Source organism: Nyctibius grandis, chromosome 4 (genome assembly GCF_013368605.1).
Source record: "Nyctibius grandis isolate bNycGra1 chromosome 4, bNycGra1.pri, whole genome shotgun sequence".
In the NCBI taxonomy this organism is placed as follows: domain Eukaryota; kingdom Metazoa; phylum Chordata; class Aves; order Nyctibiiformes; family Nyctibiidae; genus Nyctibius; species Nyctibius grandis.
Window position 1 is genome coordinate 55238580 of NC_090661.1, and position 18189 is coordinate 55256768.

Genomic DNA, 18189 nt, shown 5'->3' on the forward strand with positions numbered 1-18189 from the left:
TTGCTTCTCCAATTTGTCTACCTTCGTGTGATGCACACAAGCCTTGTTAAGCCCCCAAAAGAGAGAAAGTAACAGCACAGCTGGAAATCAAGCAGAGCTGGCTGCACAGATCGATTCACCAACCAAGAAGTGTCTGTAGCATACAGACCAGTTTGAGAACTGCTATAATCAAACACGTCTTCTGTAGACTAATGGCTTTTTTCTCTTACCTATAAACCTTGGGAAAGGGAGGAAGAGAGAAAAGTAAGGGTGCAGTCCTCCTCACCTGATCCATATAATTTCCTGTTATCTGACTTTCCTTGGAAGCGCCTAATCAGATCTGGCGAAACCCGATGCTCCAAATAGAATGGGTTGTACACGTCATAGCGGGGCCATTGGTACACGCCGTGCAGTTCTGCTTTCCAGTCACCAAATGAGGCTCTGGCAGATTCTGCGGAGCACAAGTAAACATCAAATGCAAGAGTTCCAGACATAACACAGGCTGCCTGGCTTCATAAGGCAGGCAGAGTGCCTTCAGGGCAAAGGACAAAATATTTCAATATTATGTGCTTCAGGAAAAGGAAAAAAAAAAAAAGAAAACAAAACACACATACACATAATGTCAGGTTTCCACAGTGTGATAGCAAACATTGGAATTAAATTGGCCATAAAAAGTTATGCATACCCTGTCTTGGAGTTCCACAAAAAATGCCTAACTAGCTAAAATACAGAAGGCTCCAAAGACAGACAGCAAGACAGAAATTAACACAAAAAGTAGGACCATGTGTACAGAAAACCTCTGACTTATTTGGCTCCCTACCCCCAGGACATTCCCACTCAGCCAATGGACCCCCAGACCTTCAGGAGGGTCTTGTATGGAAAGATAATGTGACTTGTGACTGCAGTCTCCTTGTCATCCAATTTTCATAGGAAGCGTGTCAGTGGCAAAATCACTGGTCCAAAATTACTTGAATTGTTGGCTGAGGCACAAGTAGACAGATCTGAGAATGCTCAAACCCCAGCCCTTTACTTAGCCCATTACAGCGCAGCTGCCCTATTTTTCTTTCCTTTATTCATAATCATTTCAGAAAAAAACATGCATGTCTTGGTTAGCAGAACAGTAAAGAACACTGCTGTACTGCTTCATTTTTTCTGTCTGGAGAAAAAATAAGCCATGTGTAATAGTACAGCAGAGAATGGGGATGGGGCGATCTGGACGCTGCCAAGCTCTGACATTTGCTTCCTTCACTTCACCTCCCTGGACTTCAACCTATCTGTTAAAAAGTTCTTTACCCCATTATAAAGTGCCTTCAATTCTGCAAGTGTGTTGCACCATAAGAAGCAAACTATTATTGCTGTTAAATCCTTCCCTCCGGGTGTTAGTAGAGTAAGTAAAAAAGAATAACTAAAACAGTGAGATGGAACATGAGAGATGATAAAGCAAGAATTCAAGTATAATGAGCTTGAGCATGACGTAAATTAGGATGAATGCTAGAAGTGAGGCCATAAAGAATTGATACACAGCAGATGATGGAAAAGCCAGTGTTCCAGACCAGGAGCACACTTCTTCCTGCTTGCTTACTTCTGTGAGAGCATGAGACATGCTGCAGTGAGTATTGAAGAGAAAGGCTGCCAGGACTTAACTGCTTTCAGAAGGGATGCCAAGAGCTAACACTGAGCATGTCTTGTTTCACTAAAGGAAAATGGTCAGACACACACAGAAAATGGAGTGGAACTTGGACATCTACAGGTATTTAACAACGGTCTAAGAAGCAAATATTCAAAATACATTTTTTGAATATGCTGGTGCTTTGGCTAATGTGAAGAAGGAATGACAGCATACTTCACTCTATTTAGTAAATCTCCCTAAAAAGTAAACATTGCATTTTTAAACACAACTTCAATGAGGCTTAAAAAGCTGTACTTTAAAAAACTAAGTATTTATATTTGGAAAGAGAAATGGAAGTTGCCTACTTAACATAAGAGGCACTTTTCAAATATTTGTTCAAGAATTTAAAATATTTGCTCAAGAGAGACAATTACGTAGAGTCAGGTCATCCTGCCAGAAGATCTACTGGCTTTATAGCCTAAGGGCCACTCTGTTCACCATGATCTTCAGAAATGATGATGAAGCAGAATTCCCAATGAACATAAGTCACTTGTTTATAAGTCACTGACTGATAAGATTGTGTAGAACAGCATGAACGAAGAAAACATTTATCTAAAGGTTGTTAGACACATCTTCCCTCTTCCTGGAGAACATTCGTACCTCAGAGCCCTTGATGGACTTCTCTGTACAGTATCTTGAGGATGAGGTAGGACAAAGCAAGGCAGGGCCTGAACCCAGACCCACTGAGAAAGAGGATTACCAGGAGCATGTCCTGCATTTCCGTACCTTGTTCAATTATAGACCTACAAGAACCAGCTACTGAAGTAGCAGGGAAGCAGGGATGCTGAAGGAGATCAGGCTCAGAGATGAGGAGGGCCTCACATGTTCTACCTCCAACTATTAGGTTACCTGTCCATGTCTGGTGAGGCGGACATCACAAATAAAGCCCACTAAAAAGACTGGGCACAGAATGGCCAATCCATACTGAACAGCTCTGCTAGGCTGATTAGCTTGGCTCTAGTGCCAGTGTTATCAGCAGGAGTGGGTGAGGGTGAGAAGGAAGTTTGGTAATAGGCATGTAGGAGCAGAAAAGAAGCAACAGCAAGGACTTGGGGAGAAGAGAGAAGGGTGGGAGTAAAACCACACAAACACAAAAAGGTTAGGTAGTACTACATTAGTTATTACGCAACATGTGGTTGACTTTTTTCAGTTATTGAGGTTTCCACCCTAAGAAAAGAAATACAGTCACATGGGACTAAAAGCATGTTATCAGCTTATCACGTCCTCGAGGCAAAGCAACTCTAGAGAAAACAACCGTTCAGGTATGCACCTGTGCCAAAATGTTCCCTGACCTAATTCTAGGCATCTCCTGGCAGGACCAAGAGCCTAGCGATAGCATATGCCCTGTAACTCATGTTACTGGGCCAGGCTCCTATTCTTCTAAAACGCCACTGTGCCTAAATTGCATGTGTATCATTTTGGCAGTCTGAGCATGGGACTAACTGCCAGAGGTTGAAGCACAAGATTGTTGTGAAGCAAAGAATCATAACATCCTGGTGAGCCTTATACCACTGAGATCTGTGACCCCTAGTCTCCCAAAGAGCAGCAAAAAAGAGCGGGAAATAGCAGGGGAAAAAATTCCACCATGTAGTAGCACATGCTATTGGCGAAATTTGAAAAGGAAGATGTGCTAGCATGTTAAAACATATCAGAACATTAAACATGAAAGCCAGACCACCCTCCTTCTTTACTTGAGTGATGTGGACGCTGGGGATGTGTTAGGTCTTTCCTTGCCTCCAATAAATTCTTTACTAAAGCTTCTCTTTCCTTTAAGTGTTTTCCATTATTCTGAGTACGAGCACTGGTGTGCAATCCTCCCTTTCAGTTTTATTCATGCAACATCACAGAGATTCCTAGTGGGATGACATCCTTCCCAAAACCTCTCTGGATATCCAGAGAGAAAAGAGACAAGACCAGGCTTCTAGAAAAGTTCTGCAAACATATGTTTTCAGTAGGAATATTTGACAACTTTCAAGGAGTAGCAGAAGCGAAACAACTGTTTCAGCAATGCTGTTTTATGTTTTACCTTGAATCCCTCCAGCGTGTGAGATACTAGGAAGGTTCTTCGGCTGTACATAAGCCAATTTGAATGGAGGGACCACAAATGGTACTTCCTGACCATCCAGGGGCAGTTTAGAAAGCAGATAATCCTCTGAACAGCCAACTTGACGCTTCACTGACACAGAAGACAATGGAGGCTTCTCTACAATAGTTGGCTTGCTTGCGGCTACTGCTTCAGATTCCTGCACCATGGAAACTGCTAAAAATAAAGAGCAAAAAACCCAGACAGTCCACATGTGCATTAAGTTTTGAACAATACTATGAACAGATCTCTTTTATTTAACAGGATCTGTGCTTGATATATACTTAACAGCTGCTAGTATTCAGTTTTACCAGTATTCACGGCTAGCACCTGGAAAAGATATTCATCCTCATGACAACTGTACTGATCCAAACTCTTTGTTGCCCAAGCCTCTATATTTATAACTACCTTGCTCTTAAGTGAATTTTTAAAAGGGGTACACTTGTATCATGGAAGAGTCTTCAAACAACTAACACACCAAAGAAAATCCTAACAGCAAATCTACAGAGAGTTAAGAAAAAAAAAATGTTCACTCTTAAGAGTTTGAAAGATACAAGACCTTTACACAACCTTGGGTAAAAAAATTGGCTTTTTTGGACAGCATTCCAGACTGCAAGGAGCAGACTTCAGACAAGTGTTATTTTTCAGTTCCAGTTTCAATTCATAACACTAACAAGCATGCGTTCAATCTCCAAGAGGACGTATGGAAAGAATTTTGGATGTTGTAAAAGAATTCAAGTTTATCAGGGGTGACACAGTCATTTTATTAATTGAAAATCTCATCATTAATGAAGCCAGAACAGCAAAACCCTTAGTCGACATCATTATGTCAGAACTCACGATCATTTTTTTCTTTTTCCATGCAGAAACACCATTTACAGCAGTTTTTTATACATTCTGTTGCCATTGTTTTCAATATTGCAATTTAGAGGAGACCACAATCAAATATCCAGTGTAGCTACCAAACCTGAAAAACACAATAAAATAAACCATATTAGATGGGAATAATTGAAATCAAAATGCAATATAATCAGTTATTTAATAATCAAAATGCAATATTATCAGTTATTTAATACATGATTGCTTATTGGACACAGTCTAGGGTCAATGAGAAAGCTACTTCTGTCATAAAAGGATCAGAGCCATCAGATTTTCTCTCACTAAGACAAATTGGTTTTTATGTAAAAGCACAGGGAAAGAAAAAATAATTTTAATGTACAGCATCCAAGTACTTTCAGTGACCCACTCAGGTCCCTGTCTTTCAGGAACACTAAAATTCTCCTTGTATTTGTGTTGCCACTGGGCTTTGGGATTTACTCAGCTTTACAGCTGTTTTGATGTGGTCTTGTCAAGTCATTTGCAAGATGTGTTTTTTATTCTGTTACCCTTGTTCATGTTTCTCCTATCCTCTTTCACTCATGTACTATTTTCACATACATCCATACATGTTTACATTTTTCACTCAACATACTCCATACTTACTATTTGAAAACACTCTTTACGACTGATGCCAAAATTGCCTTCTTTGACGAACTACTGCTTTCCAATAATTGTATACACATGAAACTGAAGACCTGTTTTATTATATAATTGTCTGCTATGCATACAGAAAGTGCTGACCTCCAGCAAAATAAGAGGCATGTAATCTACTAAAGAATGAGAACAAGTCTGTAACAGCTGGTTAACATTAAAAGAACTTTATGACAATACTAACTGGCCTCATTTAAATGTCTTTATTCATATCCTTATGTTCTCTTTTCAGAGGGACACAGACAGCTGCATTGCCTCCTGTCCAAAACGTTAGCTGTCTAAGTCTAGTCCTTTTACATGTACCTAAAGTACACAAGGTTCTTTGCAGAACATACCCAAGACATGAGTCCAGCTCCACAGAGGTCAGAAGACGACACCAAACAGAACATGAACATAAGCTAAAGGGATGGGAAAGACAACAAGAGAAAAGGGGAAAGCATATAGAGAAGATGACAATTACACAAAAATGGACATGTTTGCTCAGTTATCTCAATTGCAAAAAATTGCTGAAAGCTTCCATGCTCCAGCACGGAAGCCATTCCCACCTGCAGCTTAAACAAGTGCCGTCATTTTCTTTGTATGTGTATTCAAAGATAGGGAACCACACAAACACGGTACCAGAAATAACATTAATATCCAAAATCATTTCTTTTAAAAGCCTCCAAACTCTGATGGATGCCAAGTGGAGATATTAAGCTAGCGACACTTCATCTAACTTAGAAAACGTGCTTTCTTGTCATAACATTACTTACTTCCATGGGTAGGGTACAACTGAAAGTTATCAATATGCATATCAATTTGCAAATACTGACCCAACACAGCATACACTTACTGACCTGCTCTTTTGCACTCTACAGTACCTCAGCATTGCTACTTATGTTTTAACTTGTGGGTTTTGCAAAGTCACTGAGAGCGGATGGTTTCATGAGGAAGCCTTGAATTAACTTATCTTTAAAATACAAGTGTGAAATATAATGAAGGTTTATTATTACAACTATGTAACTGTTGCAGATTTATTCTTAATCATGAACTATCACAGAGTACTGATTAGAAGGAAATTCTTAAAATATATTTTTTATGTAAACCATTATTCTACTGCAACAAGGACCTAAGGGAGCACATTCGGTTTACTACAATTTCTCTGAATAATTTTTGCTGATTTTACCACTAAGTGGCATTAATAATTTCCTCTAATTTTATAGTTCTCTTTGTGCTCAATAAACCAAAATGAACAAAATGCAAATGACCCCTCAGAAGCAGCCTGACTACTGGCACACGATATTCTGGAAAACAGAATGCTACCGAAGAGATTACAGTGTAGTCTCTAACCAGACAGGGCAGGGGTGCAATATCTTACTTTAAAAGGGACACCATTACTCTGCACAGAATCCATCACTCAGTACTTGCCCTGATCTCAAAATTGCCCATGAGTGTAAGTACAGTCTGAGATCTGCATCAAAAATCTTCAGAGGCGACACCACCAACCCCAGAACCTGCTCTGCATCTTTACAGAAGCACAAAAAGAGGCACAGGAATTTCTCATTAAATCCTCCATGTTTCTAAGGATCATATTTTCACTGCTGCTCCTCCCTTCGAGGCATACTCATGATAGCTAAGCCTGCTAGAATTCAAAGTTTACTTTAAGGCTCCCTTGCAGGGATTTTCTTTCGCAGCTGTTATCAGTACACAGCTGGAGTTAATACGCTTTACTCTTGTTCACCCTGTTTAAGCTGGGCTGAAACAGCTGCTTTGTTTGCTCTAAGCTTTGCAACAATGGTATCTAAGCCTCAGTGGCAGTTTGCGCAGGCAAAACAGTCTTTTATCTCAAAATGTCCAGATTGAATTTATTCGCTACTGCTGGTGAAGAAACCAAAATGTTAGTAACCGCCTCGCTTTCCAGCTACATAGAGTGGAAAAATTAGTCTTTCTGCATCACAGAAAGTTCAGTTCATGGTAGTAATTTCTTTCCCCAGAATTTTTCAGCTGGAACCATTAATGTGAGCAAATAAACAAATGTAAATCATCTGTCACAAGCAGTTGCCTTTCCATCACGGGGCTGAGTGCCTCACCTAGAAAGAAAGGGCTACACATGGGTATTGAGGATATAACAGTAATAATGCAATTCAACATCTTTTGTACTTCCATCATTAAAAAAAGACCATGTTTTTCACAGTAAGACCAAGTAACCTGTGATAGTCATTGACCATTATCTTTTTTCCCCCATTTATCAATATGCAAACATTCATACATAAATATAAAGCAATTCATCACTGCCTATTGTAGAGAAGAGAGTATACTATTTACAGATTACTGTTTTGCAGACAAGGTAATATCAATAGCCAATGCCAAAGTATATAGATACATAGCTTAGAGTTTCCAATTCAATTTGAACTTAAACACAGTATTTTGAAAAGAAAGTTCTAAGAGTAAGAGACTAGAACACTGTTTACACTTTTTTTTAAGCTTAAAAATGTAATGGTTGCAGTGACAAAATTAGTGCTTGTGTTCCTAGACTTACACCACAGCCACATTACAAAAAAATGACAGCATTTGCTGAGGGACAGATCATCTAGATAGAGCGCTCCCTCATTCTGCTTAAAGCACTTTGCTTTATTCATGAAATCACAACATGGATGGTCTCAATTACTTTTTAAAGTTTTAATTCACTTAATTAAGCTACAGAGATAAATATATTTGGTTTTTTGTTTTAGTTCAGAAGAGCAATCCTGGCAGTAAATTAGATGGCTGGGCTCCCAGTTCATTTATTTTCTCATATTTATGCTTCCCAAGTTGCCTATGGTTAGTTATACAACTTTCACTGCATGCAAAAGTTTTGTCTTAACCATGTGAGACAGAGGTAAATTCAGCAGGTTCTGTTGTATATTTTATTAACTGAAAATGAACAAAAATCTTGTAGACAATTAAACAAGTATTTCATGATCTTGACAGAGGCTGCCATTTCTATCAAAGGTTAAACTTCTCCCACATGCCAGAACCTTTTGCTGGTGTCAGCTACACAAAAAACCTGAGTCTATCATTTAACAGTTGTTAAAAGATTGTACTAACATGCATTTATCTGGGAATTAATTTACCAAATAAACCTGAACTGTAAAGACATTTGTTAGGTGCACCACTAAATTCTAAAGAGGTACTGACTTCCCAGCAATGCTACCCATCTTAACAAAAAGTTAGGATTCCTTGACCGTATCTCTAAGTTTTGGGGTCAGTTTTTGTTAGGCAATGTGCACACGACAAAGACATCCTGCATTTTGGAGATATTAGACTGAGAAAAGGACAAGAGGAAAAGAATTATCCCTGATTTTCAAATCAAAAAAGTGAGATAAAGAAATCAAATCACTTGCAGCAGAAGAGGGAACTGAACCTAGATCTTGTCACTGTCTCAAATTCTCTCTCTCTCAGTGTTTTCCCCCAATTTCAGTAAGCTTTTTCATTTCTCTCTTCCCAGTATCAAGCCAAAATATAATACTCAAATGTAACTTAGCAATAGTCCTTCTACACTAAGGCAGAAGGAGAGCCAAGGTTATTAGAACATCCTGGAAAAAACAAAAGTTTAAAAACCAACCACACACATACACAGAGCCTAGAGAATTACAGTCACTTCTATTTAATGGGTTTAGATGGAGAACATAAATTATCTTAATGATTTCCAGATTTCTCTGATAGAAATTTTGAATGAGCTAAAATCAGATAAACAGAGTATCAAAGACTTCAGTTCCAGATGCCTCCAGAATGATTACAAGACAGAAATGTTTGGACAAGAAAGTAAATATTTTCAACAACTCATTAAATATAAAGAACATGATAGAAAACGGATGATCGCAACATTAAATATTAAAAGCTGACAGCAGTCTGCAAAGAAATGTCAGGTCTCTGCTGCCTTATGATGAAAGGGTGTCTTTTGCAACAAGTTTGTAGGCTGCTGATGTATTTTACTGCATTTAGTCATAGCACTGCTCCATAGGAGTTGATCAGATAACGCATTTAAAACTACACCACACACACAAAGGTGAAATAGCTGATCTCAAACTGGGAAAGCTGGCTAAACCAGAAGTTTCAAACGTTATGAGATTTATGGCCAGCCATAAATGTATAAAACGCATTCTCAGATCTGCGTTCCAGAAACACCATGACGTAATTTCTAGTAGCAGTTAAGTCCTTGCAAAGTGGGAGGTGTAAAAGAATATATCTGGAAACAGGGATGATGGGTTGTTATTAAGCATTTGGGACAGACCTCGAATGACATAAGTGTCTACAGCTCCAGTGCCCCAGTGGACCCGTGACACTTTGCAACATCTGAGGATCTGCCCTGTGGAGAAAGCGAGCTCAAGCTTACCGGTTCACACCTCAGCCCAACACCACGTTTATGCTACCTCTGTGCCTTTCTGCCTTTCAGATCGAGGAGATGCAGTCAATCCCAGTCATAAAAATCTTTCAAAGAGCATACCAATACCACCGCAGGTCTCCAGATGATTAACAAAAACACAGCACAGCAAAAGCTGCTTCTGCTGCAGGTCAGATGGATGCTCTTTTGAGGGTGCAGATGCTGCAAAAGGTTTAACTTCCACGGCCAGCTGTTCTGTAGTTTTGTTTCTGGGGGAGAGCGTCTGGGAGCTGTGCACCGGTCTGAGCACAGCCCTTCGTCTGAAGAGGGGTGGCCTGTGACCACTGCATCTTGAAACCAGTGAACACTAGTAAAACACCTTAAATGGTTTTGAGAAATTTGCCTCCAGGTACTTTGCTACTGTAGCAGCAAGAACAGCACATGCACCCACCTACACACAAAGTGCCGTGTAAGGGCATACACCTGCCAAAGACATAAAGTCCACAGTTTTTAAAAAAAAAAACCCACAGTTTTTTGGGGACTGTAGGCAGGTCTGATTTGTACCACCCACACAGGAGACAGAGGCACTTCAAGTGGGTCTGAGCCTGTGAAAGGACAGGGCATACGCTTTTGTTCCTATTCATTATACCTAGGCAGTAGTAGGTTGTCTGGAGGAAGAGAAAAAAAATAAGGAAACAAAAAATATGCCAACACACACCTACCAGGTGCATGGTAAAAGGCTCCTATGCCTGTTTCAGGAGAATCCCACAACGGTGGTATCTGCAGCAACTAGTGGGTCTGTGTGTGTACACACACCTTCCTTCTCTGCTTGTAACCGTAACTCAGCAAAAAGCATGAAAGCTCTGGGAATTTGCACACAGAGATTATTCCAGCTCTTCTCCCTTCCAAGGAAATGAAGAAAATGTGAGGCTTTCCTTTCTTTTGTGCCTGGAAAGAGAAAGGGATTTCACCCTGAAAGTAGTGGATCACAAAGGAGATGCTGAAATAACACAACAGAGAAAGAGAATTTATGAGAAGGCTTTTGAAGGACACAACCAGAAAGGCATTCTTGTGAGAGACACCTTACAAACAGTTCGACAGAAACATACTGAAGAGATGCAAAGGTCTCCCAGTGCAGAAAATAAATGAAGAGAAAGTCTAATTACATATTTAGAACTGAAAATAAAAAGACTATTCATCATTAACCTATTTTAGATGATGGGGATTTTATGATGGGCCGTTGCACAGCTTTCCTGGGGCAAAGAGCCTAGTGGCATTGTTTAAGTAGTTACACAATTAAATCTGTTAACAGAAACAGACGGTAAAAAGTTGCTGGAAAAAGTGTCACGCTCCATGATGCAAACAAACCACTAACTGCCTAGGCACAGGAAGCACCTGCCCATGCTGGTAAATGAGGGCACAACAGTCCATCGGGGAAGCTTTACAGGTTCCTCTCACTGATCCCAGAAACAGGAAACTGAACTGAACGGACCACTGGTCCGAACCAGCACGGTCCTGTCCTGCAAACTCCTCTCATTCACTTACAGTTTGCTAAAGCAGAATCTTACTTTTGAGGACCAGAAGGCTCATTATGCACCCTTATCCCACCCTCCTCAGTTACTGACACCACTGGATTTCAGCCAGTGACTCCTGCACTACACTGAGCAACTTAAGCAGGAAGATACTTGGGTTTTATTTCAGAAAATATTCCAATAGCCAATCGCTTTCACTGTTAATATTTTAACTCTATTTCCAGTTTAATTTTTTTCCCAGTTTTTATGTCTTCGCTATATTAAGAGTGTTAATTATCAGTAGTATCTCGTTTCTTCATTCAGATCTTAAAAGATCTAACCTTCTCTTATATTTCTCTTCAGTAAGCTAAGTAGATCAAAGCAACCCATGTAGGCAAGTTTAACCCTGTAGGTTTTACACCATTCAAGTTTATTTTGTATAGTTCTCAAAACATGATCCCGCTTCTCTGACCAGTTTTATTGAGGCTGGCACCACAACTGAACTATGCACCTCAGACTCAACAACGTCACAGGATAATCTAAGGTGAGAATGTATTTCATTAATTAATACTTGCAAGGGCAAGACTGCTCTCATTCCCACAGCATTGTATTGAGATCCCAAACTGTTCTTGGTCCACTGTTGCCTCTGCATCCTCCTGACTATATTCTGAGCAAGTGGAGAAGAGGAGGAGGATGGGAGCCTGCAGAGAGCATCTCCACAGTCCATCTGGTGACTGTGTAGTGTTCAGGCAAGATATTGTTTGCCGGGCTCTCACAGAGATAACAGTTGCACATGAAGTTTAAAACCCTCGTGATCAGCAGGAGTGCTCCATACTTCACTGATGTCAGTTGGGATGTGACAGTTGTACAAAGATATTACTTATTCAGCTTTAGCAGGCTTCTCCTGAGGCAAAGAAAACCACCTCAGAAGTCAATCCTTAACTGAGCTGTTGTCATAGCAGTGAAAGCACAGCTCACTGTGATCCCACAAGCGGCTTTATATGTTGTCCTGCAGAAGAGGTCTAGCTCTAACTGAAGCAGGGCAGAAGCTTTGCCTGGAACAGCACGTCTTCCTACATGCAGTTGTGAGAGACCATGCCGTGTCCCACTGCAACTTTCCCTTCTCCCTCCAGCTTCTCTTCCCAGACAAAGATGATTTAATATATGTCTCCATTCGTGCAGGCCCTGAGCTGAACCCTATAGAAGGAGCACTTGTGCAATCTAGCTGTAGTCTCCTTCAGCTCAGCAGCTGCTTCTTCCCAGGCCTCCAGACTGGAGGAAGCCAAATGGCCTTCAGCACATCTGTACACGCAGCCCAGGCACAGACCACCGAACAGAGTACATCAGAAAGAAGAACTAATTGCTCTTGCCTACTTCCCTGAAGAAAAATAAAGCTGAGCAGGTGTGTGTGCTTGAGCTATTGTTCTGCAGGAACAACTGCCTCTGCTTTCCAGGCACCCCTTGGAGAAGGAGAACAGGCCGTGGCATGAGTACATGATCCAAAGTCGTCCTTCTGACACGGCCCCCAGGGACACCCTGACTCTGGCTTAGGCTTGCACCTGCATCCCTTAAATGCAGACTTAATCCAAGCCTGCCCCAGTATGCAGAAGATTAATAACATCATTTACAAGGGCCAAAAGAACAATTTTCATAAATCTGAGCCAATTTTTCTCATGTGAGATTTATATTTGAATTAAGACGGGAATGTTATAAATCTATCCCATGATAAAGCTTATAACTTGGGATTTTAATATGCTGAATCCCTTATGCTCTAGGCTGTAAAAGTTGATGGAGAGAGTGTTTCTTCCTAATGCTGCATTAGGCAAGTAACCAATTCATCCAATTACTGAATTGCCAACACTATTCCTGTGAACTGCAGATAAATTCACTGACTTGGACAAGGATGTACAATATGGTATGTATTGGGGCAGTGAACACAAAAGAATAAATCCATTATGTTGGCCTGCAGATCATTTTGGACTCAGATGGAAAACAGAAAAGCAAGAGTTGAAGTCAGGACACCAGAAAAGAAAACTTAAGAGACTAAAATCTCTGTAAAAAGAACTTGGCTTTTGATGAGAACATGGAAAGAATTCAACATAAGAGAAGTCCTTCGCTCTAAGCAGATTCAGAAAAAATCATGACAATCACCGATGGTTACTTTATAATCTAACTTTAAGACTTTCTTTATGTGTTCTGTGTCGGGTTTTAATCCATTTTTTTCTCCTTCTGCAGTAATGCCAGGCAGCCACAAAAATAGAACTGTCAGCAGTCCCTGATACCAAAGAGAACTGGAAACATCTGGATGCATTTTTCAACAGGCCAGCCAAGAAGAAGGTATTTTAGGCAAGAGCATCTGCCTGTGCAGTGGACTTCCCTAACACGGCGAAACCTGTCTAGCTTTGAAAAGATAGGCCTTGGGAACGAACTCAATGCAACACTGAAAGAGAGCACTGAATGGCATCCAGGACTCCTCAGCCTCTGCCATGACCACAGAGCCACGCAGAAAACACAGGGATACACATATAATATCCAGACAGCTAATGAAAAACAGCTCCTCATGTACATATGAAAAAAGAAGAAAACCCAAACAGTATGGACAAATAAAGTTTCATTACCACTAAAACTATTTTAAGGGAACCCTGTTGACCTACAAGAGTCAAGATGGAGTATTTCTTTATTTATACAAGCACACAAAGCATCTACTGCTTTGTTTTACGTGAAACAGGTTTTTATTACTTATTTTGCATTAATTATTTAATTGTTATTTTACATATAGTTATTATCCTATTTCATGATGAAAAAAAAAACTTTGTATTACGGAGTTTCCACAGGATGAGGACTCCCTGTTCAGCAGTTCTGCTCCTCATTGTCACACTTTATAACCAGTTACAACATTGTGGTGGGAGGAAGGAAAGATGTAAGTTGTATAAATGAAGGCTAGAATACTATGGCTGAGATTAAGAAAGGAAACAGTTGACTCCAGTACATCTCATATATGAAAACAGATTAAATGAATGACTTGAGAATGGGAAATGGGAACTGATCTTAATTCATTTTTTGCTTTAAATTGATCCACCCCTTTTAACAGCCCCAGCAGTGCCTCTCAAAGAGCTGTACTGGCTGGAGCAGCTGGCAGCTCCCCAATTAGATGAGTGGTAACCAGGCACTGCATAAAAGAGGTATTTGTAAATAATTTTGTGTAGACATTGGGAGAAAACAGCAGAAATCAGAACTGTTTCAATTTTATGGGAGCATCTAACATCCCAATTATTATTGGCCAAATAGTGCTACAACTACGGGGCACAGCGGGGGGGCTCCGCTCCCTTCTGAGAAGACAGAGGTCCTGAGAGCAGAAGTTGGCAGCATGAGCTTATAATTACCTTTTTCCCATCTCAGTACAGATTTGCTTAAAACAAAGTGAACAATGGCTATACCATGAATGTATGGGGGTTTTTTGTCCTGTTGAGTTTAAATCAACACTCTTCATAGGAGATTTTTGACCCATGATTTCACACATTGGTGAGACTAAATCTGGAAGTACACGTACCACTGAACTGAATGAAAGCCAGGATAATTCAGGGAGATGTTCTGGGTGTGATCAAGCTTTCATGAAGGAAATTTTAGCTACTCCAGTCACCACTCAGCAGACTGACAACCTAAATGGGAGACTGACAGAGATTCTCCATCTAGAGGCCAACAATCCCATTATGCAAAAGTAAATTGCAAAAAAAAAAAACCAAACCCAACCCAGAACTAAGAGGTTTTGAATTTTCCTCTATTGTGAAATGAAACTGGTCTTGAGAATGTTTTGTTGTCACCTAGAAACTCAGTGATAAGCAACATTTTATGAATCTCTCGAACAGGAAGCACAACTTGTTTTTGTACCAGTTCACTTCTAACCACAGAAGCCCTGCTAGCTCAAGCTACTTTTAAACCTTCTGACTAACCCTCCTCTCTGCAGTAAGGCAGACACTTTCCTCATTGGAAGAGGTACACACACAGTGGGCTGGATGCCTGAATTTTGCAAAGAGAACCCTTCCTTAGCCCCTCTTTATCTGCTCCCTCCAGCCCCTGCCAAGCCCTGGTCAAGGGCTGGGCCATCTTCTGGCCGCAGGAACCACCTGAGGCTGTGCACGGTGGCCCAGCTCCAGTGAGCACGGTAGAAGGGCCCACATCCAGTCCCCTTGGCCTGGAAGCACACGGGCTCTGGGGGAGCAAGGGCTCCCACTGCTCTGGTGATGAGGCTGTCCCATAAAAGCCAAGCAGCCTTCTAGCTCTCCGTGCTTCAGACGAAGCAGAGGCGCTGCACGTGTGCATTAATGTATCCCAAGCACGCTCTGCTAATGGGGTCACAGAGGCTCCGGGGTCCGGCATGCTGCCCTCTGCCTTGCCCGGCACCCAGGGGAGCTGGGCAGGGAGCCAGGCAGCCGCCTGCCCAGGCTGGACCACACTGTACAAGTCCACAGCCAGGTTCCAGGCTCCAAAACATAGGTGGTAAATTAATTTAAGCGCCTAATAGGTTTTGAGGCCACTGGGTCATGGTCCTTCTAGATTGCTTTCTTGGACTTCAAAGCTGGTTTAATTGCCAAAGCAGCATCTCCAGAACTTGGGTCTTCAGGCCAGACCCAAAGCTCATTGCAATGACCACAAGAACCCCCCTCAAACACCAAGGGCCTTTGTTTGGGGACTGATTATCTGTTCTCTCCAGTTTAAGTGTGTCTATTAGATCACTGAAAAACAAAGCTTCAAAACAAAATCACCAGGGTACAATTTACAAGAAAGATAAGCATCAGATTTGTGACATAATTTTTTTTTTTGGCACTGAATTAATGTAAACTTCAGCTGCGATGACAGGCAAACAAACACTCGGACTAAGCTTAAGAGAAGTGTCCGCACTAATTCTGCATGGTTTGATGTATTAACGCGAGTATGAGATATGATGTAACACAGATGAGTTCAAACCAAGCCCAGGATTTGAACCTCTTCCCACATGAGGCTCCTCAGTTTAGGTCAGAAGATTCACCTGGCTGCAGAAGGCTATCAACATATTTTTTCTCTGCATAAGCAATTTTTCTGAGGGAGCCTTCATAGTAGCATTGACAACACGGCTTAACCCAAAGTCATCCTGTCCTACTTAAAGTCAAAGCCCGCTTTGCCTTTCACTTTAAAGAGACAAGATCTTAGGTTCTCTGCTGACAGAGATTGGGTGTTGGCCTATTTAGATTAGAGAGAGAATATTTACCAGATTTAAAGTATCTTGGGAGGTAGCAATTCAGAGTAAACAAAGTCTCTTTTCTATAAAATTAAACAAGAGTCCAAAGAGGGGAGCAACAGGTCAGGATATGCATCATGAAAAATTCACTAAATGAAGTAAATCACATTTTTATGAAGCAAACAAATTCAATAAATGTGTCCACCAAAGTCCAAGGGTACTTCTGGTAAAAGCCAAACCAGGCAAGATTCACAGGAAGACAGTAGGCCTAAGCCAGCCCAAGCCTAGTAGAGCCTGCCTTCTAAGACAGGTCCTCTGGCTCTGCCCACCACACGTGGGGGCTGCCTCCGCCTGTCCTGCACTTGCCTAAAGGGCTGGCTGCTACCAGAAGGGCAGCTCCGCTCTCCCTTGCCAACAACCATTCCTGTTGGATCTAGTAAACATGCAGCTGCACGATGAGTTGGCGCAGCTCACTGATCAGTTGCAAAACTAAACCACTAAAATAAACAAACATGGGGTTTTTTTTAAAAAAAGTCGTTTTCCAGCTCCCCCTGTGCGTGACTGCACAAGGTGGGGTCAGAATGCGCAGTGGGGAAAACGGGCGACCAGAGCAGGACCGCCCTTTTCGCAGCCAACCTGCAACTCTGGGGAGTGCATTTAGAGTTAATGTACATCTGAAACTAAAACACCTATGAGTATGATGAACAGAGGCTGAGCAAAAAGCAAATGAGCTGATAGGAAACACAAGTGACAGAAGAAATGAGTAAAATGACGGAGCCTAACGATTAGGACAAAGAAAAAGAGACCAGAGTCTGAGCTTTTTCTCCAACATTGTAAGTTAATAGCCTACACACACACGACTGACTGAACAATCCTGCCCACATTCACTCTTTCCATAGCATAAAAAGAAAGAGGATTTAATCACCTGGAGCCATCACCTAAATTAAGTGCAGCGAAAGGGCAGTGGAACAGATGGGACTTCTGTGGAGTCCAGCATACCCTTTGGGTGCAGCGTTTTTAGTAGGTGTGATTTTTATAAGTATTTGCAAGAATCAAGGGACACTTAAATATTTTTCTTGAAATTCAATATTGCTTAACCACATATATTCTGCAAATATATTTTTAATATTTAACATGGAGCTGGCAAAAGGACTAGAAATCAAAGTTCCCCACTCCTGGATTCATGCCCTGGCGACTGAGTTGTAGGCTCACAGCTCACCTAACGAATATTTCCGTATTGAAAGCAAGGCAAAACAGTTTCACAAGTAAGGAGTCAGAGACCACCAGCCCAGCACAACACACAGGTTTATGGCTCTAGCACTCTCTTGAGAAATGAAAGATGCAAATTCAGAACCTGGTTCTTCACATCTGGGTAACAGCTCTAGACAAAGCCTAGAAAGAATAGTAGGAAAAAAAAAATATACAATAAAAAGCATGGCAATATACTCCCCTGCATGTTTTTTAAGTGGTTCTGATCGTCTAGGTGTAATCTGAAGACACTCGGGCTCTCTAAGAGCAACTTGTCAAAGAACACCTCGCTTCTGGATCCCTGGACAGCTTGGGCACCTAACGAATCAACACTGTCAAAACTAAAGGCACATCAAGCAGCAGACCTCAATGCATTCAGTGAGTATTACTGTGAAAAAACCTGAGCCTGCACAGATCAGAGACTGAGGGTTAGGACTGGAAGGATCCAGCTCTGAGGAGCGGGCGCCCAGAAGATCCTTTAGATGCCCAAGCACTTCACAGCTGTGGCCCAGCGAATGTCCCTTGAGATCTAGTTCTCTTCCTGCACAATTACAACAGCACTGACTGGAAGTGTACGTTGTAGGAATGGCCACACTATTGACCTTTTTATTC

General features: G+C 41.2%; 1 protein-coding gene across 1 annotated transcript in view; it reads right to left on the reverse strand.

Annotated features, from left to right (window-relative positions):
• The window catches only part of TC2N (tandem C2 domains, nuclear), a 34131-nt gene that overhangs the window by 14160 nt on the left and 1782 nt on the right, over positions 1–18189 (reverse strand). The window contains exons 2-4 of the mRNA XM_068398756.1: positions 4572–4698; positions 3675–3908; positions 266–430 (exon numbers count right to left, since the gene is read on the reverse strand). Coding sequence (XP_068254857.1) covers positions 266–430; positions 3675–3908; positions 4572–4638 — 466 coding nt within the window. The 5' untranslated portion in view covers positions 4639–4698. The remainder of the gene's footprint in view (positions 1–265; positions 431–3674; positions 3909–4571; positions 4699–18189) is intronic.